This window comes from Buteo buteo, chromosome 19 (genome assembly GCF_964188355.1).
Source record: "Buteo buteo chromosome 19, bButBut1.hap1.1, whole genome shotgun sequence".
Classification (NCBI taxonomy): domain Eukaryota; kingdom Metazoa; phylum Chordata; class Aves; order Accipitriformes; family Accipitridae; genus Buteo; species Buteo buteo.
In genome coordinates, this window is record NC_134189.1 from 3482784 (window position 1) to 3503009 (window position 20226).

A 20226-nucleotide genomic window follows, 5' to 3' on the forward strand; every position below is an offset into this window, starting at 1 on the left:
TACGCGTAGCTCTGAGCTACAGAGTTCAGGGTATCAGGCAGACACACGATACTGCATGCATGCTGATTGCTTGACTTCTTTTGCCCATAGGTGTTTTTGTGGCCCTTGCCTTTTCCAGTTTTCCCTTGGCAGGCTCAAGTTACAGTATTTTGTTGGTGGTGAGGGATGAGGGAGGAATTCCCCTCTTGCTTTATTATTTCAGTAAGTGGTACACAAATCCCTGTGTGCCATTACGGTGTTATGAAGTTTAATCCACCTGAAGGGACTGCTGTATGCCACGGTTCCTTCATGTCTTCCCACTGACTCCTAGACGTCTCCAGGGTCTCACTGGTATAATCCTTGTTCTTACCTGCAAAAAATAATTTCCTTCCTTTGCTCCTGGGACGGGCAAGGCTTTAAAATCTGCCTGTTGTTTTCTAATCATACTCCTCCTTCCTTTAACTGCGCTTACAGTTTCCCACAGAAATCCTCAGTCCTTTTGTGCTCTCATTTCCCAGCCCTTCAGAGGAGGTCTGCATCCCCAGAGACAGTTCATGCAGCCTCGGAGACAGCCTCAGCTTCTATATTGGAGCCTAAATATTCTGGTCCTGGACTGCCCTGCTGCTTTCCTGCTTGTTCTCCCACTGAATCCCAGTACTGGTCTGCAATAAGTGTCCTGCATAGCCCAGATAAATGTTTTGTCCAGGTGCTGTGCAGTGTCACGTATACCGTGAGATGCCTTGATGATTGCACGGGAGCTGTGGGTCATGCCTGCGTTATCCTGTGCACCTTCTGGAAAAAGAAAATGACTGAGTCATACAGTTGCCTGCCTGATAGTCACCAAAGGCTGGATCCTGTGAGCACTGAAGCGAATGTAAAGTTACCTCTGACTTTATGGCACAGAGCACGATCTCTAAAAGAATCCATGCTGCGATACTGCACAGCTCTGCAAACTCACAGCCTAAGTCTTGTCCTGATGCTGAAATCTCCTCCTCCTAATCCTTCCTCTTCTTTTTAAGCAAGCAGCTCAGGTCACCTCTCAGCTGCTGAAATCCGTCAGTGTGCCGGAGCCCTGCCTGGAGGCACTGCTAAGAATAGTGTTTAAGAGCGAGGGGAAGAGAGGAGTGAGCCTGGAAGGGATTTGGCCACTGCCACCACCGGCTAATTAGACTCCACCTTGTTTCCTACAAGCAGCAGAGGCTATGCAATGCCTGCAGCTTCATATGGTGCTCTTATCTGACAGTCTTCTGATCCTCCGAATACTGAAGTCAATGGCACAGCTGCAGAAAACCCAATGCTCTTGCCTTGCTCTGGCTATAAGATCCCGTTACTATCATCGCCCTTACCTCTCCAGCTAATGCTGCTGGGAGCACGGGGTCTCACCTGTCTGTCTGCAGACTGAGCTGCAGGCTGCTGAAAGAAACCACAAATGATTCTCTTAGAAGTAGCCATGTATCAGCAAAACGCCATAGAAACCACAGCTGCATTACGAAGGGCCTCTTCCCCAGCATTATGCAATAGGCAATTATGTAAGTTGGCGTTATATAATATTCCTGGCTTTTTCGGAGAGCCAGCCTCCCCCCCGAGTGCTCCCCTGGCACAGCAGCGTGTACCACACTTACATCACACCACGCTTTATACAACCCAGGGTCACGGCAGAGCTGTGCCCAGCCGCAGGACCCTCCGCTGCTCTCAGGGTTTTTTTTTTTTTTTTTTTTTTTTTAAATTGTATTGTGGGGGAGAGGGCTGATGGAAAAGATAAAAAAGTATTTGGTCAAAAAATCTGTTTGTCCCTCTGAGCTGGTTTGCTGTGTAAGCACACAAGATGGTTTGGGCTGTTTCTTGAGGAAAACGGACTGCGTTTTGGAGTATATCTCTCTCCTTGCTAGAAAGTTTATTTCACGAACTGAGTTCAAATGAAAAAACAACCTATGATTTCTGCTAGTGCCTCTCTCTTGGGTACACATTTCCCTACTTGCAGCAGGTCTGGCTGCAGAGAAGACGAGGCTAGAAATCATTGGTGATTTGTTATATCAACTGCCAAGGCAATGTGGGGGACTGCTGGGCTCTCCGATATTCACTTTACAGGCCAGGGTTGGATTTCTCCCTTCACAACAGCAATACTCTAATAAAAAAATTGAACGTGGCCAAACAGACTCAGAGCTGGGACCCTGTGGCTGGTGTGTGATTCCTACCGTGCCTCCCAGCTCCACCTGGTCAGCTGTGCCCTGTATTAATAACCACCAAACAGCTGGTGTTCCTAAAACCATACCCAAGAGCCAGTCCTTGCTCTTTTACTGGTGCGTCTGTGGGCTTAAGCAAGTCATAGAACTTCCCTGATCCCTCATAAATGGGGAAAACAAGAGGCTTTTCCATTCGTGGGATTGTGGCACGGTCTAAATTTATATTAATGAAGCGTAGAAGGGTTTGCCATCCGTTGAGGGAGGAGCAAGGCAGTGGTGAGATTGCATCCACCGTTTTGCCAGAAATGGCTCTTCCCCTGCCTGCTGTGCCTGTTAGGAGGGGGGACCTTGCCTAAGCACCTTTTGGTAACATTTTTGGGTAGAAACAAGCCCCACGAAGCTCCTAGGACTGTCTTCCTCCTTGGCAGTACCCTGAGGCTCGGCTGTGGCTCTGCTGCTGTCCCATGGGATCTTCCTCTGCCCCGGTCCCACCACCCCAGCCCTCCCCAGTTCCCAAAGCTGGGGGGGAAAGCGCAGCATCCTCCCCATGCCAGCGACCCACCGCAAGGCAGGGAGCAAAGCCACCCGGCCAGCCCAGGGCCCTTTCCGAGGAAAACTGACCATCTCTACATGCCCCTTTTACAAAAAACCAAGTTCTGCCCTCTGTCACCCAACCGCAGCCAGAGCCCTGCGGCACTGGGATGCTGCAGTCCTGCCCGTCCTGGGGGGGGGGTGTCACTCCGAAATTTGAGGGTTTACACGTTGCCCACCTTCCCGAGATTCCAAGTAAGGGTTTGGAAGTGGCCTCCAGTCCCCGTGGCTTTGTCGCCCGTGGCCACTAGATGGTAGCAAGCCCTGGCCGACGGAGCCGGGCTGCTGCGGCTGCTTCTGCCCGGGCAGGGAGAGCCCCCGGGCGGGTACCTGCACCGGGTGGTCGCGGTCCAGCCCCGGGGGAATGGGGGGAGGCTTTGCAACGAGGCGACAGCATCCAAGCATGCACCCCAAAAGGTGGCCAAAAACTATTAACGGTACGTTTTATGGTCGTTTAGCGAGAGCGCCTTAGGTGTGTGGGTGCAGAGTTTTGAAACGGGTTGTTCAATCACCCGGCGGTTTTTAAAGGGGACAGCCGATATACTTTGGCTTTCTGTAGTCTGCATTAATCGAGATGATTATGCAAGTGATAGATTTTTGCCCCCAGGGGGAGAGGAGAGGCCTGTGGATGCTAAAATGTTAGGTCCTTTTCCCGGCTGCAGGGTTGAGGCGCGGTCTGGTGTGCCATAAAGCTTTCAGTATTTCTGTAGACTATTTATTTAAGCTCTAGGGAAAAGAGCTTATGATTTCATTTCATTACTACTTCACTTGTAAAAAAAGCAATATGGAATCCCATACTCTTTTTAAGCCTTCTGACCATTTAACATTAATGTCCATACCAGCACTGTTGGCTTCACAGCCCTGGGGAAAGCTACAGAGAGCGGAGAGTCGACCAACTTCAAATGAAGTCATTACGGCAACTGAGTAGTTTCAGCTTGGGGAATATGAACAGAGCTTGGTGCATAAGCAGCAGCCTCTCGTGTACCAGGAGCACATTTCTGTCGTGTCTGAAACACGGTGTAAAACAGTAAGGTCAGTATTCAGGATCCTACCCAAGGGCGAGCCTGGGATGGTGCAAATGCTTGTTTACTGCTATAAGTACTCTGGGAGGGAGGCCGCAGGTATGTGAACTCTCCCATCTCAGCCCTGCGCTGTGGAGAACAACATGAGGAACGAGCTGGAGGGGCCCTAAGCTCTCTTCCATCAGTTTAGCTTAGTCTGGGTAATTGGTGGCGGTCTGGTGTTTGCATGGGTAAATCAGGATGAAATCTTGGCCTTGAAGTGTTTAGGATGTGGATTGGGGGATGTGAAGTGAACGGGTGCATAGAGAAGGGGAAGATTGCAGGGTCACAGGCTGACTTGGCTGACAGAGGCTCGCAACATATAACGGCCGAAATTCCCTTACCTCTAGGCTTGGATGCCAGCTGACACCTCCATTTGGCTTTTGCCACCCTTCTTACCCAAACTATTCCCTTTAAATCTGCGTGTTTCTGAGGGGGGGTGAGGCTCTGTGCCTCCATCCTCCTCGCTGCCCGATCACCCTTGTAGGTGGGCGCTTCTCTCCCCTCGCAAGGCTGGAGCAGGGAGACCGTTCCCGCGTTGCAGAGACTGGATGGGTGCAGAGGCAGCCATGCACCTCAGGTTCTGCAGTACTGCGGCAGGGACCGTGGGGTTGCGTTCTCTTCTCCTGAGCCCCAGGGCAGATGTCTTCAGCCCTCGGTCGACATTTCTCGCCTGCCAAGGCCTGTGGTGTGTGCCCCTTTGGAAATGTCCAGAGGTAGGTGCATGCTTCGGGACAGCAGCGCTAGCTGGGCTTCGTTATGGGGCTGTGGTCTGACTGCAGCACCCCCTGGAAGGGACTAATCACCCCGCTGGTGTGCCAGGCTGTTACCAGTCCGGACAGGGCTGGGAGATGTCCCAGGGCATACCCACGTTGTTTGTCAGCCCAGTGGCTTTTCCTCCCAATACTGATATTATTTGGCTTGACAGAGGTAGCCTGAGACCTTAACCGCTGGCTGGGTGCACGTTGAGTGAAGCCCTGCTGTGTCCTTGTGTCTCTGGCCTGCTACAAATCACCCTCCTGGCTCAGCTGTACGTCTGTTAGCTCCAATATCCAGGCTCAGCCAGCGGCTAATCCTGGGCATTCCCTGGAGAGGCAGGCAGAAGAATCCCAGCAGGCAGATGCAGGGGAACTGGCTCTCGTGTAGCTTTTATCCCCTTCATCCCTCCTGCAGAGGCTGGTGAGATGACTGGGTCACTTTGAATATGGTTAGTTCTCAAGGACACGTCTCTTCTAACACTGTGCTCTTCCCTATTAGTAAATGGTGTGTGTTATCCCAGGGGAAAAGGAGAGTGAGATCAGCATGGGAAAGGAAAGGCGTTTGGAGCAATGGAGCCGATGCTACCGACTGTCCTGGCCTTTTCTCCTGCCTGCCCTTGGAAGGCCAGGGGAGAGGGAGGCGGGGTGGCCTTGCAGATGACAGTGTTCTTCAGGAATCTCCTGCCATACAGCTTGACACTGTCTCTGGGTCCTTGGGAACCTGGGGCAGGCTCCTGGCACTGTGTTTCGGCAGTGCCCTTTCTGTCTAGAGTGGGACATGTGCCAGTCCAATACGAAACGCAGAAATGATGCCATCAGTGGCACCCACAATAGCACCTGACCCAAAATAGCTTCCTAGAAAAAAATAGGGAGGCTGATTAGGTTAGACAAGCCTGAAAGAGAGCAAGAGGTCCAGCTGACGATTGACAGGTGTAGGTCTGTGAGCAGGGGCTATAAATCCCACGGGTGAGCTCTCCAGACACCCTTTGGGGAAAGGCAAACGGCTGTGGGGAGCACTTGGGACCTGCCTTCGGTGAACCATGGGGCTCAGTGATCAGGAATGGCAGAAGGTCCTGGCCATCTGGGGAAAGGTGGAGTCCGACCTCGCCGGCCATGGGCATGCAGTTTTAATGAGGTAGGCAAGAAGCTTCGGTCCTAAGAGTAAGGCTGAGGGCTTTTGATGAGAGACCAAGGAAGGTGTATATTTAGTATGGGGGCTTGTGTGTGGCAGTGTTTATTTCAACAGGCTGTTTTCTTTGTTATAGGTGGTGGTTTTTCCATTGCTATGGTTTCTGGGTTAAAAATTACTCACTGTGTAAAGTGGCTGTGCTTCTGTCTCTCCATCTGTCTATGGGTGCAGGAGCTGGCCAGTGCTGCTTTCAAAAGATGGTGGGACTTTATCACTCCCTCTGCCTCTGCTGGCAAAGCTCTGCTTCGCATCCTCATTGCCCAAGCACCACGGCAAGAAATACTGGAGCGAACTGTGTGTCCTGGGCCTTCAGATGCTCTGCAGCAAGGATGTGGGGAGGCAGGGACGGACAGGAGAGGAAAATCACCTCTGTGACAATTTTCTTGGAATCCATGATTTCAGTAAATTTAACTGTGAAGTACCTGAGTGTTTCCCTCTCCTGACTTTAGTCTCACCTGCCAGAGCCCTGCCCATCCTGCTTTTTGGCCAGAAATCTGGGTGGTAACACTTGTCCACTTCCTGATGATGAATTTGAGGTCTGGGTGTGAAACGAGGCACATCCTTCCCCCTGCTTCCCTCCTTCATGATGCCAGTGTCAGAGTGGGAGTGCTTGTAAGGTCTCCGTCTGAGACGACCCCTGCTCCCATGCTGTCCTTGCGGTCCTGCCCCCCCGAGAGGGGAACACCCTGGGGGCCAGCAGCAAGTCACCGAAATACAATCTGGAAGGGATCTCAGGGCTGCAGAGTGGGAAAAAACATTGGGTAGGCGTTGGATCCTAGCCTGTCCTTAAAGACCAGCAGGGATGGAGACGTTGAGGAGACTCTCTCCAGATCTCCCTCTCAGCCTGTGTGCAGTCCGATGTGCTGGAAGGGTGCGGACACTGAGGAGAGCAGTGGGGATATGGCACACTCCTGGGGAGTTTCCTAGCCTAAGCACAGCTAAAGAAAGGAGCCCACATCACCAGGCAAATCCACTGAAAAGCTCTGAAAAGCCTTTTCAAAGACGAGCCAAAGCAGGGGGCTGTTTTATTTACCTTCTTTATCACGGCCCAGTTCAGCTGCCATGTGAAGAGAAGGGAGAGATGGGGTAGCCGGGTGGCAATGTGATGGCTCTCCCCTCATGCGGTCCAGAGCGGGCATGCTGGAAGGGCAGCAGGAACGTGAGCCCTCCCCACAGTCCATCTCTGCAAGGTGGCTACTTTGGCTCTGGAAGTGCCACAAGACTGTAAAAGCTGTTTCCAACTGAAAAGGTAATACCGTTTTTCTTACAGGTATTGCAGGGCACAGCATGCCATTAAATAAATAGATGACACCCCTCTCCCCTGTGACTTTGTGCTCCCCAGCCAACCCAGGTCATTTCATGTTCCTTCAAGGGGTTTTTGAGGAAGGAGAGAGGCAGGGGAAGCCCAGCAGCTCTTAGTTTAGAAATGTGTCCCAGTGTGCATTGTTAAAGACTTCTTAGGTAGATGTCACATCCTGGGAATATGTTTAGAAAATATTGATTCAACCAGATGTTTTCCAAAGGAAACAAAAAAATACTCCTTGGAAGAATTTTCGAGAGTCTTGGGGGTATACCATCTTTGGCAGACATGATTCAGCCATAGCCAGACACAATGGAGGGAAATGTTTAGAAATAACTCCATCCCATTTCAAGGTGAAAGGTTTTTTCATCTCTCTGGGTGGGACACAACCTCTGTCATGGAAAGATACAGGATAAAAGGAAAGGCTGATGGTGGCATGCTCTGCACCTGGTAGAGTACAGAAATCCCTCGGAGAGCTTTGAAATGAAACACCAGCAAAGACTGGTCACTCATCTACAGAATCTTTTTGCCGCAGAACATCTTGTGTTTTCCACGTGCTTGAGGTATTTGTTAGTGTAGTTTAACCTATACTTACATCATCCAGTGGAGACACGGGACCTCATGGCAACATACTTAAGAGGAATGTCCAGTTCTAGATGGAACGCAAGCCCTGGTAGTCCCAGCACCAGGACACTCCCGAGGGCAGAGCAAGCGTGCGATCACGGTGCTGTGGGAGGGAGGCTGGTTTCGTGGATGAGGTCCTGGGCTGGAGCTCCAGACACTGCTGCAGGTAACGTGGGTGAGCCACTTCACGGACGTAAGCTGTAGGGCCCTGGCTGTAAAGACAGACATTGCTTTTGCTGGTGCTTCAACTAGTTGGATGATGCCCATCAGAGGGTATAATACCCGAAAATAAACTTGTGCAAGGGAGCTGATGTCTCTCAACGCCTAATTATTAGACTGCTCCTAATAATCACAACAAGCAGTATGCCCTTTTAACCTTGACTCTAGGAGTCTGGCAGGGAAAAGAGTGAAATTTCCTACCGGTTTGGTTGCCAGTGGTGCCTGCATCCTGTCTCCTAGGAAATGCAGCAGGGAGGAAGCAGCGGGGACAACACTAGACTGTCTTTTAGACATTCTTCCACCTTCTTGATTTCATTTCCATTTCGGGATCAGAGTGCCTATGTATAGCACTGCATGGCGTGGCACCAGCATACCTGAAGGCCCCGTGTTCTTGTTACCCACTTGCTCCCAAGGACTCTCTGTGAGGTGCCATGGTTCCCGGTGGAGGAACTACGCTGCTGGCAGTGAACTGGGTTGAATTATGGGGTGGGAGAAGAGGGCAGGAACCAAATTCCTCCATATCTGCAATCATCGGGTGGGGGCATAATGAGGTCTCCCATCCAGCTGGTGTTCAAGAACACCTGAGCTCCAGATGTGAGGGACCTGAGGCTGGAGGCTGCTCCATTTTTTTGTGTATGAGAAGCCTCTAGAATTTTCCTTTCTTAGACAGTGCAGAGATGGGCTGGGAAGAGGGTCCTGCTGAGAGCCAGGGGTCTACAGGTTGGCTCCTCAGCAATAGTAAGGCAATGAAGACAGGTGGTTTGGTTTGGTTTGGTTTTTCCTTCACATGAATGCAAGAATTTACCTCTCAGTACCATGACCAGCCTTGGCTCCTGTCTCTATCATAATACAGTTGACATAACCCAGGAACTGGTGCCAAAGAGTTAGCAGAGCTATATAAAAAAATTGTGGACACTTGCTCTGTCGCTCTAGTTGGACATGTTTAGGGCAGTGTCTCTGTCACAGCCAGAGGGAATGGAAAAACACAGCGGAGATCATGTTAGGACATGTGTAAGAGAATGGGATTAAAGTAGAAACAATGCTCAAAGGGAGGTATGTCAGGACCTTCTGCTCTCCAAAGACAAGAGGGTTTTTATCATTTGTTAATGATAAAAAGCAGCCTGTACAAAATAAATAAAAGGAATCTTCTGCACACAGTGTCATCAGGTTGTGGAACAACCTACCAGAGGAAAGATGAAAAACACTTAAACTAGATTCAGAATAGGGTCAGATGCTTCCCTGGCTTATATACATGCTAAAAGGAGTGATTGTGAATGGTGGTAATTTGGAAAGGATCTAAAGTGTCAGAGTTCCCAGGCTGAAGTAGCCTCTGCTAGCAGGGTGTAGCTTAGAGCTTTCTTTGGGGAGAGAAGCGGGTTATCACGCCTTTGCCTGTCCATATACTCTGAAATACCTGGAGCAGCTGGACCTCAGCTCTGGTCTGGATGACACCTCTCTCAAGTCTCACAAGTCCCTCTACTTTTGTCCACAGACTCTTTCAGGACCACCCCGAGACCTTGGATCGCTTTGAAAAGTTCAAAGGCCTGAAGACCCCTGATCAGATGAAGGGCTCTGAAGACCTGAAGAAACATGGACTTACCGTGTTTACCCAGCTGGGCAAAATCCTGAAGCAGAAGGGTAATCATGAGTCAGAGTTGAAGCCCCTGGCTCAAACCCATGCGACCAAGCACAAAATCCCTGTCAAATATCTGGAGGTATGGAAAAGGGCAGGGAATCTTGGTGTCTGATGTGTAGTGAATGTGTGCAAGACAGCTGTGTGAGAGCTGCGCTTTTATTTACTGACGGCTAGTTGGACTTCAGTGAGCTCTGCCTCAAGTCCGAGGTCTCTGTGTACAGGCAGGAAGAGGCACAGAAAGGGCTCATGGTATGCGAATGGTATGTGAATATCCAAGTTTAGATTTCCCATTCCAAACACCACATGCAGTCTGAGCAACCCTTGACAATAATAAACAAGCCCAAGCAGCCTCTGCATGCCTGGGAAACTACATTACATAAGAACTGTCAGTGGCTGGACACGAGGGACATACAATTTTAGAGCAAGCCCTGGAGGATCCATTGGAGACCAAGACCCACAAAACTAAGTGTTCTACAAACACAGGGCATGAATTTTCAGCCTTAATGGATGAGGCAGACAAAGAGTGGGAAGGGCCATGGTCTACTCAAGGTCATGAAGCAGATCAGCGTCAGAGCTAGGAATAGAGCCCAGTTCTTCTGCCCAGCCCAGGTTCCTTGCATGCTAGACCTCAGTGTCTCTCCAGAGACTGTGGGAAGGGCTATTGAATTAGCTCGAAGATATTTCCAGGCTCTGCAACCTATTTCTTAGTCTGGCTTTTCTGAAAATAAACCTTGAGTGTCCCTTCAGTTTTTCTCTCTCTCTTTCCTTCCTCACAGTTCATTTCTGAAGCCATTATCAAGGTCATTGCCGAAAAACACTCTGCAGACTTTGGGGCCGAATCCCAGGCTGCAATGAAGAAGGCCCTGGAGCTGTTCCGAAATGATATGGCCAGCAAGTACAAGGAGTTCGGTTTCCAGGGTTAGCACATACGCACAGAGGAACACCATGATGGAGGCCTGGCCATGCATCTTAGAGTAGCTTCCCCAGCGCTGTTTTGGACATCTCACAATTGGCCACCCAAGATGTGTGGGAAAGCTTTGATGAGAAGCCAAGAGTCACTCCAGGCAGCGTAGAGGCACTCAGCGATATCCATGATAAACCATTGTTTCCTGGCTTCATGTATACAAGACAAATAATCTGCTTTCTTAGGAAAAATAATATAAGGGGTTATCTGTAAGCTTCTGCCTATCCTATCCCCTTTTTCCTTCTCCCTCCCCAAAACCTAGTCTCATCTGAGAGGTGAATGGCATGGCCAGAGATGAAGGGATGTGGAGGAACAAGGGGAGTGTTGAGGTGTGCGGTGAATGAGAGCGTGAAGGGATGACTCGAATGGTTTGAAAGGGAAGTCAGGATGGGAAGCAGGGGCACAGCGTCCCATTCCTCCCACAGGAGGTTAGCAGGTTACTGTGGAGAGCTTCCAGCACAGTATTACCTTGCTTTGTAGGGTGAATGCAGCCAGTCAGTCTCCAGGGTCTGCCAGCTCAGAAACTTGCATTAGTTGCTAAACTCACAGCAAAACTATAAAAAACAGTACTCCCTGTGATCTGTAGGTTTCTGGTAGCCGCTGCTACGCATCTGAAGTTCTGTTGCACTGGGAAGTAAAGTATGTGTTTCTCAGAAAAATAAAAATTCCTGCACCAGTGTCGTGTGTTTGCTCCTGGCTTTACAGGCACTCCAGTGAGAAGCGGGGGAGACGGAGAAAGCAGAAAGGTGTTTTGCATATGTATCCAGCTGCACCACATCATGCGGTGTCAGCCCACGACTTCGGCGGCACGTGGCATCTCTGTCAGCCAGGGGACTCGGGGCACTCGGATGTCACCGTGGGGTCATGGCCTGGTTACTGGACTTCACAACACAAAACAGCAGCCTAGGGTCAGTGCCTCGGCACTGAGAAGTGCTCCCTGACTAACGGCCATGGCCACTTCTGTGATGGGGGGAACGTGGTGAGGGAAGGCTCTTTGCTTATGGGGAGGTAGCACGTGCGAGCAGCCTCGGGTCCCAGCACCAGCACAGTGTGTTGTTTGCTCCAGGCGATGGAAACCAGGGCTCATCAGCCCGGGAGGAAGATTGCAACGGCAGCGTATGCTCTGAAGACCCAAGCTTTGGTCTCTGTACCGTTTTGCATTTTTGCTGAGGTGCCTCTGCAGTGCATGCTGCACTGTGTTGACCGGTGTATACCCGTGTCCTGTGGGGGAGCTTAAGGGACAGACACAGCGGCAAGGCACCTACCTCTGCCCGTTGCCCTCTACCCATCCTGGTACCCCAGTGAGGTACAAGTGACCAAATTTTACTGAGGTGGGGGAGAGGCTGAGGGCCACATTGTGCCTAAGGCTGTCCAAGGGTTAGTCAGAAATGGTCGGAGCCTGAAAAGGGGTTTTGAGTGCAAAGTCTTGACCTGACGCCCGGGTTCACAGTGGACTAGCTGGCTCTTTGGGAATTGTGCAGTTTCTCTGGCTGGACCTAGTCGGAGGGGCAGTTATGCCCCACAGTGAGCACTGGGGTCCTCATTCCCTCCTCTTCCTCCATCCCCATCATCCAGCTCGGGGCCTCAGCAGTAGGGTGCTGCAGTCTCTTCTGACATATGCACTCATGCTGTCTCCATGCAGAAAACAAGGTGGATGAGCAGCATGCTGTCTTTCTGTATATTTGCACAGGGCTGAGAGCACTCACGGCAGGGTCACGTCTTTGCACAGCAGTGGGATGCTACAGAAACAAGCAACTGGGTCGTGACTAGGGGAAATGCGTGGAGTCGACACGGCTGCTCTTTTCTGGTATGGCGAAAGTAATGTGCCTTATCTCACAGAGATAGTGTGAGGGTAAGCATGAGAAAAAAATGAGGTGCTCAGTATTAGAAGCTACTAGCAGGGTCTGGTTCAAAGCACCCCCTGCTACACTGTGTGTAATGGAGACAGAGGAGGAGCCACCAGCTCCCTTAAAAATCAATCCTGAACCAGCGTGATCTGCTCCGTCTTTGGTCAGGGCAAAGGCCAGAAAATTTCAGTCTCTGAAAGGAGAAGGAATGAATCCCTTCCCAGAACAGAGCATCTCTGATTTCTTGCTCTTTACAAATCCTCACTTTACCTCTGGGAGCTTGCTTGGGGTTTCAGCCTTTCAGAGAGGGTCACAAAAGCATATGCTGTCACCTAGATGAAGTTACAGCCAGGTGGTCCCTGGCTTAAGCAACTTCATCTGACTCCAGTCTAGTCTGTCTGGCTTTGCAGGGAGGGCAACCTATTTAATTAAGGTCTAGGATTGCCTGTCCAACACAATAAGATTTCCTGCCAGTGACAACAGTCTCTGCTTTAGGATTAAAAGCTCTGCTAGAGCAGCTGCCTCTGTCAGTCTGAGTGGGACCGGAGTCGTCTCTAGATATTTTTATGTAGGGCAATGTGGTGGAGGAGGGAGGGCTTGCATATATGTTGTGCCTAGCTACTGGTTATTAGGTACCTGGAATAAATGTGGGTCCATTGGGAGCGCTGACCCTTTGCACTGCCTGCCCTACCCTGCTGTGTCAGTGTACTAGGGACTATCCTTAAATCTGTGTTGGTCAGATGTGGGGCCTGATGTAGGTTTTCTGGTTGCGCTGATGGCCCGGTGAAGATGTGCAAGCTGAGATGAACCAGCAAGTTCAGATACCAGTAACAGTGGCTCAGATATCGCCAGCAGGCTCAGCGGGTTGGGATGCTTGTGGTGAAATCCATGTGTCTGCACCTCTGCTACTCTGGGTACCGAGTATGCCCTTGGCTGCAGTTCTGACATAGTGTAGCAATACATGTAATTCCCACACAGTGATTCCATAAAGCTTCTGCAACAGCCCTTGCTTTAGGGACAGGGGAAGTTTCCTAGAGGAAAGGGGATGGTGGGGAAAGGATTTTTCAGCTCCATGTTGCATTGATTCAGTATCTTTGTTGGAGTCACCCTTTTCACTGTACTACTAGCACATGTGGCTTTTCTGGTTCATGTATGGGACAAAGTCCCTTAGTGGAGATAAACCATATCAGCATAAGCCCAGAAATTTTCCTGCCTCCTTTCCAGGAATAACTTTACATAAGGAGGATGGGTCCCAGGGGCTTGTGCCCAGCCCCGCTCCCCGTTAGCGCTATTTGGTGTCACATACACGTTCCTGGTTACACGATGGGATGTGGAGTGTGTGGCTGCCAGGCTCCTTGCTCTAGCACGTACATACTGACTACAGCCAGGTCTGGCTTATGGCTGTCCTATGCTTTCCATGCATTCCTGCAATTTCTCCTATGCTAATAATGCTGTTTCTGGCAGCAAATGGGTTATGCACCTGCATCCGTCCTTAGGTTGAAAAACATCCTTGCTGCTTTGCACTTGACATACTATTCTTCTCCTACGGCCACGGTTTCCGTTGCATGGCAGAGCTCCCTATGGCACCGAGCCAGTGACCTGTCTGCGTTCTCTCGGGCTTCGGTGTCAGATGCCGGCAGCTCATCAGGATCTCAGACGTGGGGAGCAGGCCCTCGCTTCCCAGGCGCTCTGCAAATGAGCCAGTCAGCCCCAGCCAGGGTGCAACACTACTGCAGGCTGCGGTGCCTGTCCCCCTTGTCTTTACCTCTGCCTGCTGATCCTGCCTGGCTCCAAAACACCTGCCAACGTCAAGTGGCATCAAGGAGCAAGTGCTTGGGACCATATTATTAATCCTGTGATCTGTCTCTGGGTCATCTAAGTGGGAGAAAGGGATGGGGCTCCAGTGACTAATTATGTTAAATATTCAGCACATTAGCATGAAGCTCGTGGCATTCTTCATGTTTGTGTCTCCCTGCAGGGCTAGCATGAGGAAAGGGCAGTGAGGTTTCCAGTCCACATCAGTCACTGAACAGATATGTCTGGTTTCTGGGTATTGAAGCACAGACACTGCCTAAAGGATGTAATGTCTATATGACACTGTAATTTAATAAGGAGACTCAAATGCTCACCTACACCACATGCTTGCAGACGAGTATTATTTTTGTCGTGATCCCTACGTTTTCTACCACCTGGCCAAAATCTGTCCTGTATGTCATGCCACTGTGGAAAACAAACCTATGGTGGAGCCAAGTGTTTCTTAAATGTAGACTTGCTTGCCCATAACGTTTTTTTCCAGAAGGTGCATGGCCTCAGAACATGTCCTCCTTCTTCCTGGATTCATTCTTCTCAGGTTTGCTCAAGGCTGCATCCTTGCTTGTTCAGGCTGCGCAGGGCTAGACTATCCGTCTGTGCTGCTTCTCAGACTGAGCACACACACACGGATATCTATACACAAGCACCAGGTTCACAACACACATCATTAGCAAAGCCCCTCTGTACAAATCCTTCAGATTCCAGAGTGCATGTGTGCTGGTTCTTCATTTGAGAGGATGATATATATTAGTTCTCACATTGTGCTTAAATGAAGTATGGCTGTGAAACCAAGTTTTCTTAAGGTCTAACCAAGTGAGAAGACAGACTGTGCAAGGACATGGCACCTGGAGAGTACTGGTAAGTAGGGGGCTGTTAAATTTCATGAAGGTGTGCTGGCAGAGTCAAGGAAGCCACCTGGAACTACAGTTAGTGAGAAGAGAAATCCCAATCAGCCTCTTTTATCCAAGAGGCTAATAAATGAGCATTTATGAATATGAAAGAGTCAAAACAATGCAGCCTTCTTGAGCAGCACATAAATCCCTCCCCTGTGATCGTAGGCACAACAAGCCCATCTCCCAGTCCTGTGACTTCCAAAAAATCCTTATCCAAATGTCAGTAAAGGTGACCTTGTGGCTTTTTAAAGCAGTACTTTATAGTCACTTGGCTGCACTGTACCAAAGTCCTTTCCCAGTTTGGCTTTCATGCCCTGTAAATATACAAACAGAACAGGCTGCCTCTGCCTTACCCTGCAGCCCTGTAGAGCCCACCCGTGGTAAGCTGTGTCAGACAGAGGCAGGTCTGGGGCTCTGTCGGGCAAGGCAAGCCCTGGCACAGGGCATACCAGTGTAGCTGGGTGGACAAGGCAATGTGTATTTGGGATGGGGAGGGTATTGGGGTGTCCGTCCCTCCCACCATGTCCCAAGAAAAACATTTCATGCTGAGAGAAACAGCAGTTCAGAAGCCCTGAGCTGGTTGTATGGTCATTTGAGTTATGCCCTTGCAAGTGTAAATGCAAGTGCTGCGAGGTCAGTGGGGACAGCCTGGACATGAGGCTATTCCTCTTCATTTAAAGCACTGGCTTGCATACATGTCATGGGGCTGAGGGGCTGGTTTACTGGATTTGCCCAGAGCTGGTGAGAGGAGGCCGTTGCTGCAGTCCTGCAGTTTTCCACTTTACCTCAGGTATTAAAAATTAGTGCAACACAGATACCCTTGTCTAGGAATTTGTGAATTTCCCCAGGTTACAGGGCTGAGAAGGGGGCTGTAGCTATGCTGTTATTGGTATCCAAGAAGGCTACTTTAAAGCTAATATTGGCATGTATATCTTAGCTGCAGCCTTATATCTGGAGTAGAGCTTAAAGAAAATTATGCTCGTTTCCAGTTTCCCTTCTCCAAGGAAAGCTCCGTATGGATGCAGCTGCTGGGTGCTTGATCTTATTTTAGATCATCCTTAAAACAGGTTCAAACGTTCCAGTGACAGAATAGCTTTGGGTGGAACTCTTTCTGGATTATTAGCACTTAATTTTCTGTGTCTCCATGCTTAACTTGTGGATCTCCTTTTGCTTCCCAGTGTGTATAAGTAATGGTGCTTTTATTCACTGAAGTTTTTCTATCATCTCCTGTCCTCTCCCAACATGTCTATCTGTTTCCTTCTTCAAGCTAAATTCCAGCATCCAAGCTCTCACCAAAGGGGGTGGAAAAATTCCTGGAACTGATACCCTCACTAAGATCTGGGATTGCTCTGCCCAGGGTTTGCATGACAACAGGCTTGTCCTCTTGGCGAGCTTTTGGGTTATCTGGAGAGTGAGCTGATATGGTGTCAAAGTGGGTCTGTATTTTTTCATTCACTTCTCATCTGGTTGAGTAGTCTGGTGCCCTTTGAGGGATGTAGTATGTCATGGATTAACTGTGAGCTGGTTGGGGAGGAAGGAGAAGAAAACCAACAGAGCTTTGCCTAAACCAGCCATACTATGTCCCTGCAGAGTCTGTGGGAGAGCCTGCACTGAGCAAAGGGTTTGTACCAGATATGCTCAGGCAAGCTGTACAAAGATGGAGGAGAAGCAGGAGGGCATGCCATATGCCACCCTTGTGGTTACCCCCCTCTGAGGGCAGATGGGTCTGTGGGGTCTTTAAGGAAGAATGAAAAATGAAATGCAGCTGGGACATGGAGGCACAACCGCCTCTCCCCAAAGGCTGTTTACTGCTATCAGTGCCTTCTGAAGAGCAATAGCATCATTCTGACAATTGTTCTGTTGTAACGCGATGGAGGGAGCTTCCTAACACAAGCTGATAATCTGCGTGGTTTTGTATGGGAAGAAAGATGGACTTGGAGTTTTCTCATGGTGTTAGCACTATCGATGTGACTCTTTCACAAAGCTGGCCCATAAATCATGAGAAAGAAACTTTTTGTGCATTTTGGTTTTGCCTTGATAATAGCACATATTGTTAACACAGCTAATCCCCCAGCTCATTTCAGCATGTCACTTTTAAGCTGCTGTCCCTATGTCTTTTGCTATGTTCCCTCCACAGCTGAAATGATCCCTCAGTGCATAAAGTCATCAATATTTTTCATTCCAGTCAAAATCCTCTTTCCTGAAATGGAGTTCTTCTTTGTAACAGTAACAAATTGCTAGCTCATGACAACAAGAATCATTAGAAAATAATCTTTAACATATTTCCTACTATGGTTTTTCTAGTTCAGCTGTGCTGTAGCTTCCTTGTCTGTTTTAGATCAGAAATTTGTTGACTGTGAGTGTCATCTGGGGCAAGCTCTGTTCTGGTGTTTAATGGTAATTAAGAACTCTGTTTCATCCAGTTTAAAAAACTCTCGGACTATAAAATGCACGATATCTGAAACAGCACCCTTCTTAAAATATGCCTGAGTTATTTGCTATGCTGTTTTTACCCTAGACCTTAGTAGAGACCTATCTGTGCTTTCCATCTCCAGCACTGTGCAATTAGCCCCATTTTACAGAGGGTAAACTGAAGCAAAACCAGGCACCAGCACATCCATTGTTTCATGCTTTGGTCATTCAGCTGTCCACTAGGCCAGGCCGCCAACTGCATGACAGAGGATGTTTGTGAGCTTCTTGTGTAGGAAGACATGTGAAGTTGTGCCATCAGCGAGTAAGCAGTTCTTGCTTTGATGTGGTTGCATTTCAGCAGTTGTCAAAGGACATCCTGTATGTAGATGTTCAGTTGAAACAGTGGTGTGGTGTAAATACCCAGATAGATTACAGATGCTGCATGCAAAGCAAAGCAGTGTAAAGACCTTTGGGCTGAACTTGGAATGAAGTGCTCTGGAGATTAATGAACTATGCTATCACTTGGGACACTGCTAATCTTCTCACTTCCAAAGAAAAAGGCCCTGGACTGAGATAATAAAGGACATAAATATCTAAAACAGGTTACTGGCAGAAGTGTGGTCCCTAAAATCCAAGTGTACGAACCTCAAATCCTCCTGTGTAATTCTTTACATGCTTACATTTTCATCTGTAACCCCCCCTCCTTGATTTCTAGCATTCTGTCTCTGCTATGCCCTGATCTTCCACGAGCTTGGGTGGGTCTAAGCCAACCAGTGTTCATCTGCCTAAATTAATTTAGGATCCTCAGAAGTGACCTTCCTCTGCCGAATCTGGCAGAAACCAGTCATACTTTGCCTACATTTGACCTCCAAAAAATGCAGTTCCAGCTACTTCCTTCCAACAGTGTGGTTAGTGAACAAGGTTCAGGTGCATGCCTGTTATCACGTGGAACACTCAGCTCATACTCCTCTGGTCTTTTAAAAATGAGCTGTGCCTTGCAGTCCATTTTGGAAAGAGCTTGCGTTCAGGAGACCAGGTCTGGGTGATGAATCCCTGCCTGATCTGGGTGCCTAGGCTCTAAAGGAGTAGGCTTTAAAAAAAAGAAAAAAACAGAGTTGGGTTTCATACTGGCTGTACTTAGATAGCCCTCCCCACTCAACACATGGCTGTCTGAATCCTTTCTGAACGACCAAACTCTCTAGCAGTGTGCTGGAGTCCTGGGCAGGCAAGGAGCTCAGCCTTCATATTCTATTCCAGCAAGCATGGCTGTCTAAAAGCCTTCATACACCTTTGAAGCTGTTACTATCTTGATTGGACCACTCCTTCCCAAAGGGAGTCTCTTTTTGAAAAGTAAAATGGAGAGAGGAAGGAGAAAAGATTTCAGTGCCCAGCATTAAATGACATACTGCAAAGCATGAAGGATCTGTTTGGGAACAACAGGCTATGTGATATCCTGCTATATGGTGTTCAGAGAGTTGTTTTTTTTTCCTGTAAGCTACGCTTGCAACTTCCCCTCCAACCTCAATGACAGTAACATCTGGACCTACCCGCACTCACAATTCTCTATGGAAGAGAGCTAGTGCAACAGGAGAAAGAATTTTTTATTTCCTCATTGCTCTGTTTTGGGGATAGCTTGCAGCTGTGCCTGACTGGAAGGAATTTACAGATCTCGTACAATGGTTGAGAAACATTTCCTTTCCTAACTTCATCATGTCCATGTTCATACACATAGTGCCTTATAACTGGGAAGTCTTCAGTTCCAATCCTTCTGGCAACATGCAGTGGAGAAAAAATAGATAGAAATGGAAGCAATGCTTTTTCTTTCCACCTACAGTCAGGTTGGAGATGGACAACACTGCATCCACCTCAGTAAAGGGGTTAATTATATCTGTGAAGAAAAAGTGCGTTAGAGCCTCTCAACATTAGAAATAATAGACCAAAACAGAGTAAGTGCTGCAGAGTACATCATCCTTTCAAGTACTGGTGTTGGTGAGATAAGAGATAATACATACTAGAGAGTATATATTGAGAGAGGGAGATTGAACATACATTGCTTGTATCTTGAGGGCACAGCATCTTAGAAATAAATTTGATGAATAACCTTCCTTCAGGCATATAATTTCACTCCTGTTGGGAGTGCTTAGCTTACAATTAAATCTGTGATGAGAGAGTGTGTGTGGGGGGGTGTATGTATGTATAGCAAAGCCTATGGTTAGTACACAGAACTAAATGTTTCGTTCTGGAGCCCCAAAGGTACACAGCCTCTCAACACTCATTAATTTCAGTGGGGGACCTTTCAAAGACCTTCATTCATACAGCAAACTTTTCGTCACAGCCTGGGACCAACTCATTTAATTCTGCTCATGATACAGTAGAAACTTGGAAACCAGCTCTGCATCTATTCATCAGGTGCAGTATGAGCCCCTTTTATTAGTGCCTTTTGTGGCAATAGCTGTAATCTATTTAAAGGGCTAAGGCTTCAAACTGCAGTTCCCTGCAGCAGAGGTAGTAGAAGCAGATATCCGCGGAAATGAGTCAAAATTAACTCATCGTGTTGCTCCTCAAAGGCCAGGCTCCATCCCAATCAGCGAGAGTTACCCAACTCCTGCCATGTGAAGATGGGGCTTTGGCTCCTTCTTTAGTGGTTTGGGGCTTGGAGGGAGGCTAGGTTTCCTGGGAAGTCTTGCTGCAATTTATAATCCCTGTTTCATATTCACTCTCTTTCATTTCTCCCCCTTAGAGTGCATTCCAGGAGAAG

General features: G+C 48.7%; 1 protein-coding gene and 1 long non-coding RNA gene across 3 annotated transcripts; one reads left to right on the forward strand and one right to left on the reverse strand.

The window, feature by feature from the left end:
• Positions 1-240: 240 nt before the first annotated feature.
• Positions 241-1596, reverse strand: LOC142042013 (uncharacterized). The gene is made up of 3 exons (XR_012653602.1): positions 864-1596; positions 709-771; positions 241-349 (listed from the first exon to the last, which is right to left on the reverse strand). It is a non-coding gene; the product is annotated as an uncharacterized LOC142042013 (long non-coding RNA).
• Positions 1597-5453: 3857 nt separating this feature from the next.
• MB (myoglobin) lies at positions 5454-11182 on the forward strand. 2 transcript variants are annotated; one of them, XM_075051122.1, is made up of 3 exons: positions 5454-5707; positions 9397-9619; positions 10317-11182. In XM_075051122.1, the coding sequence occupies exons 1-3, from the start codon at positions 5613-5615 to the stop codon at positions 10461-10463; spliced, it is 465 nt and encodes a 154-aa protein (XP_074907223.1). In that variant the 5' UTR covers positions 5454-5612; the 3' UTR covers positions 10464-11182. The 2 variants fall into 2 exon arrangements, with proteins under 2 accessions (XP_074907223.1, XP_074907224.1); XM_075051123.1 differs by lacking the exon at positions 5454-5707 and adding an exon at positions 7747-7851.
• The last annotated feature ends 9044 nt before the right edge of the window (positions 11183-20226 follow it).

Bases quoted from the DNA above. Each gene is read 5' to 3' on its own strand.
- MB (XM_075051122.1), top strand. From the start codon at position 5,613: ATGGGGCTCAGTGATCAGGAATGGCAGAAGGTCCTGGCCATCTGGGGA. The intron at 5,708-9,396 runs GTAGGCAAGAAG...TTTTGTCCACAG, and splicing joins GGGCATGCAGTTTTAATGAG to ACTCTTTCAGGACCACCCCG. The intron at 9,620-10,316 runs GTATGGAAAAGG...CCTTCCTCACAG, and splicing joins TCCCTGTCAAATATCTGGAG to TTCATTTCTGAAGCCATTAT.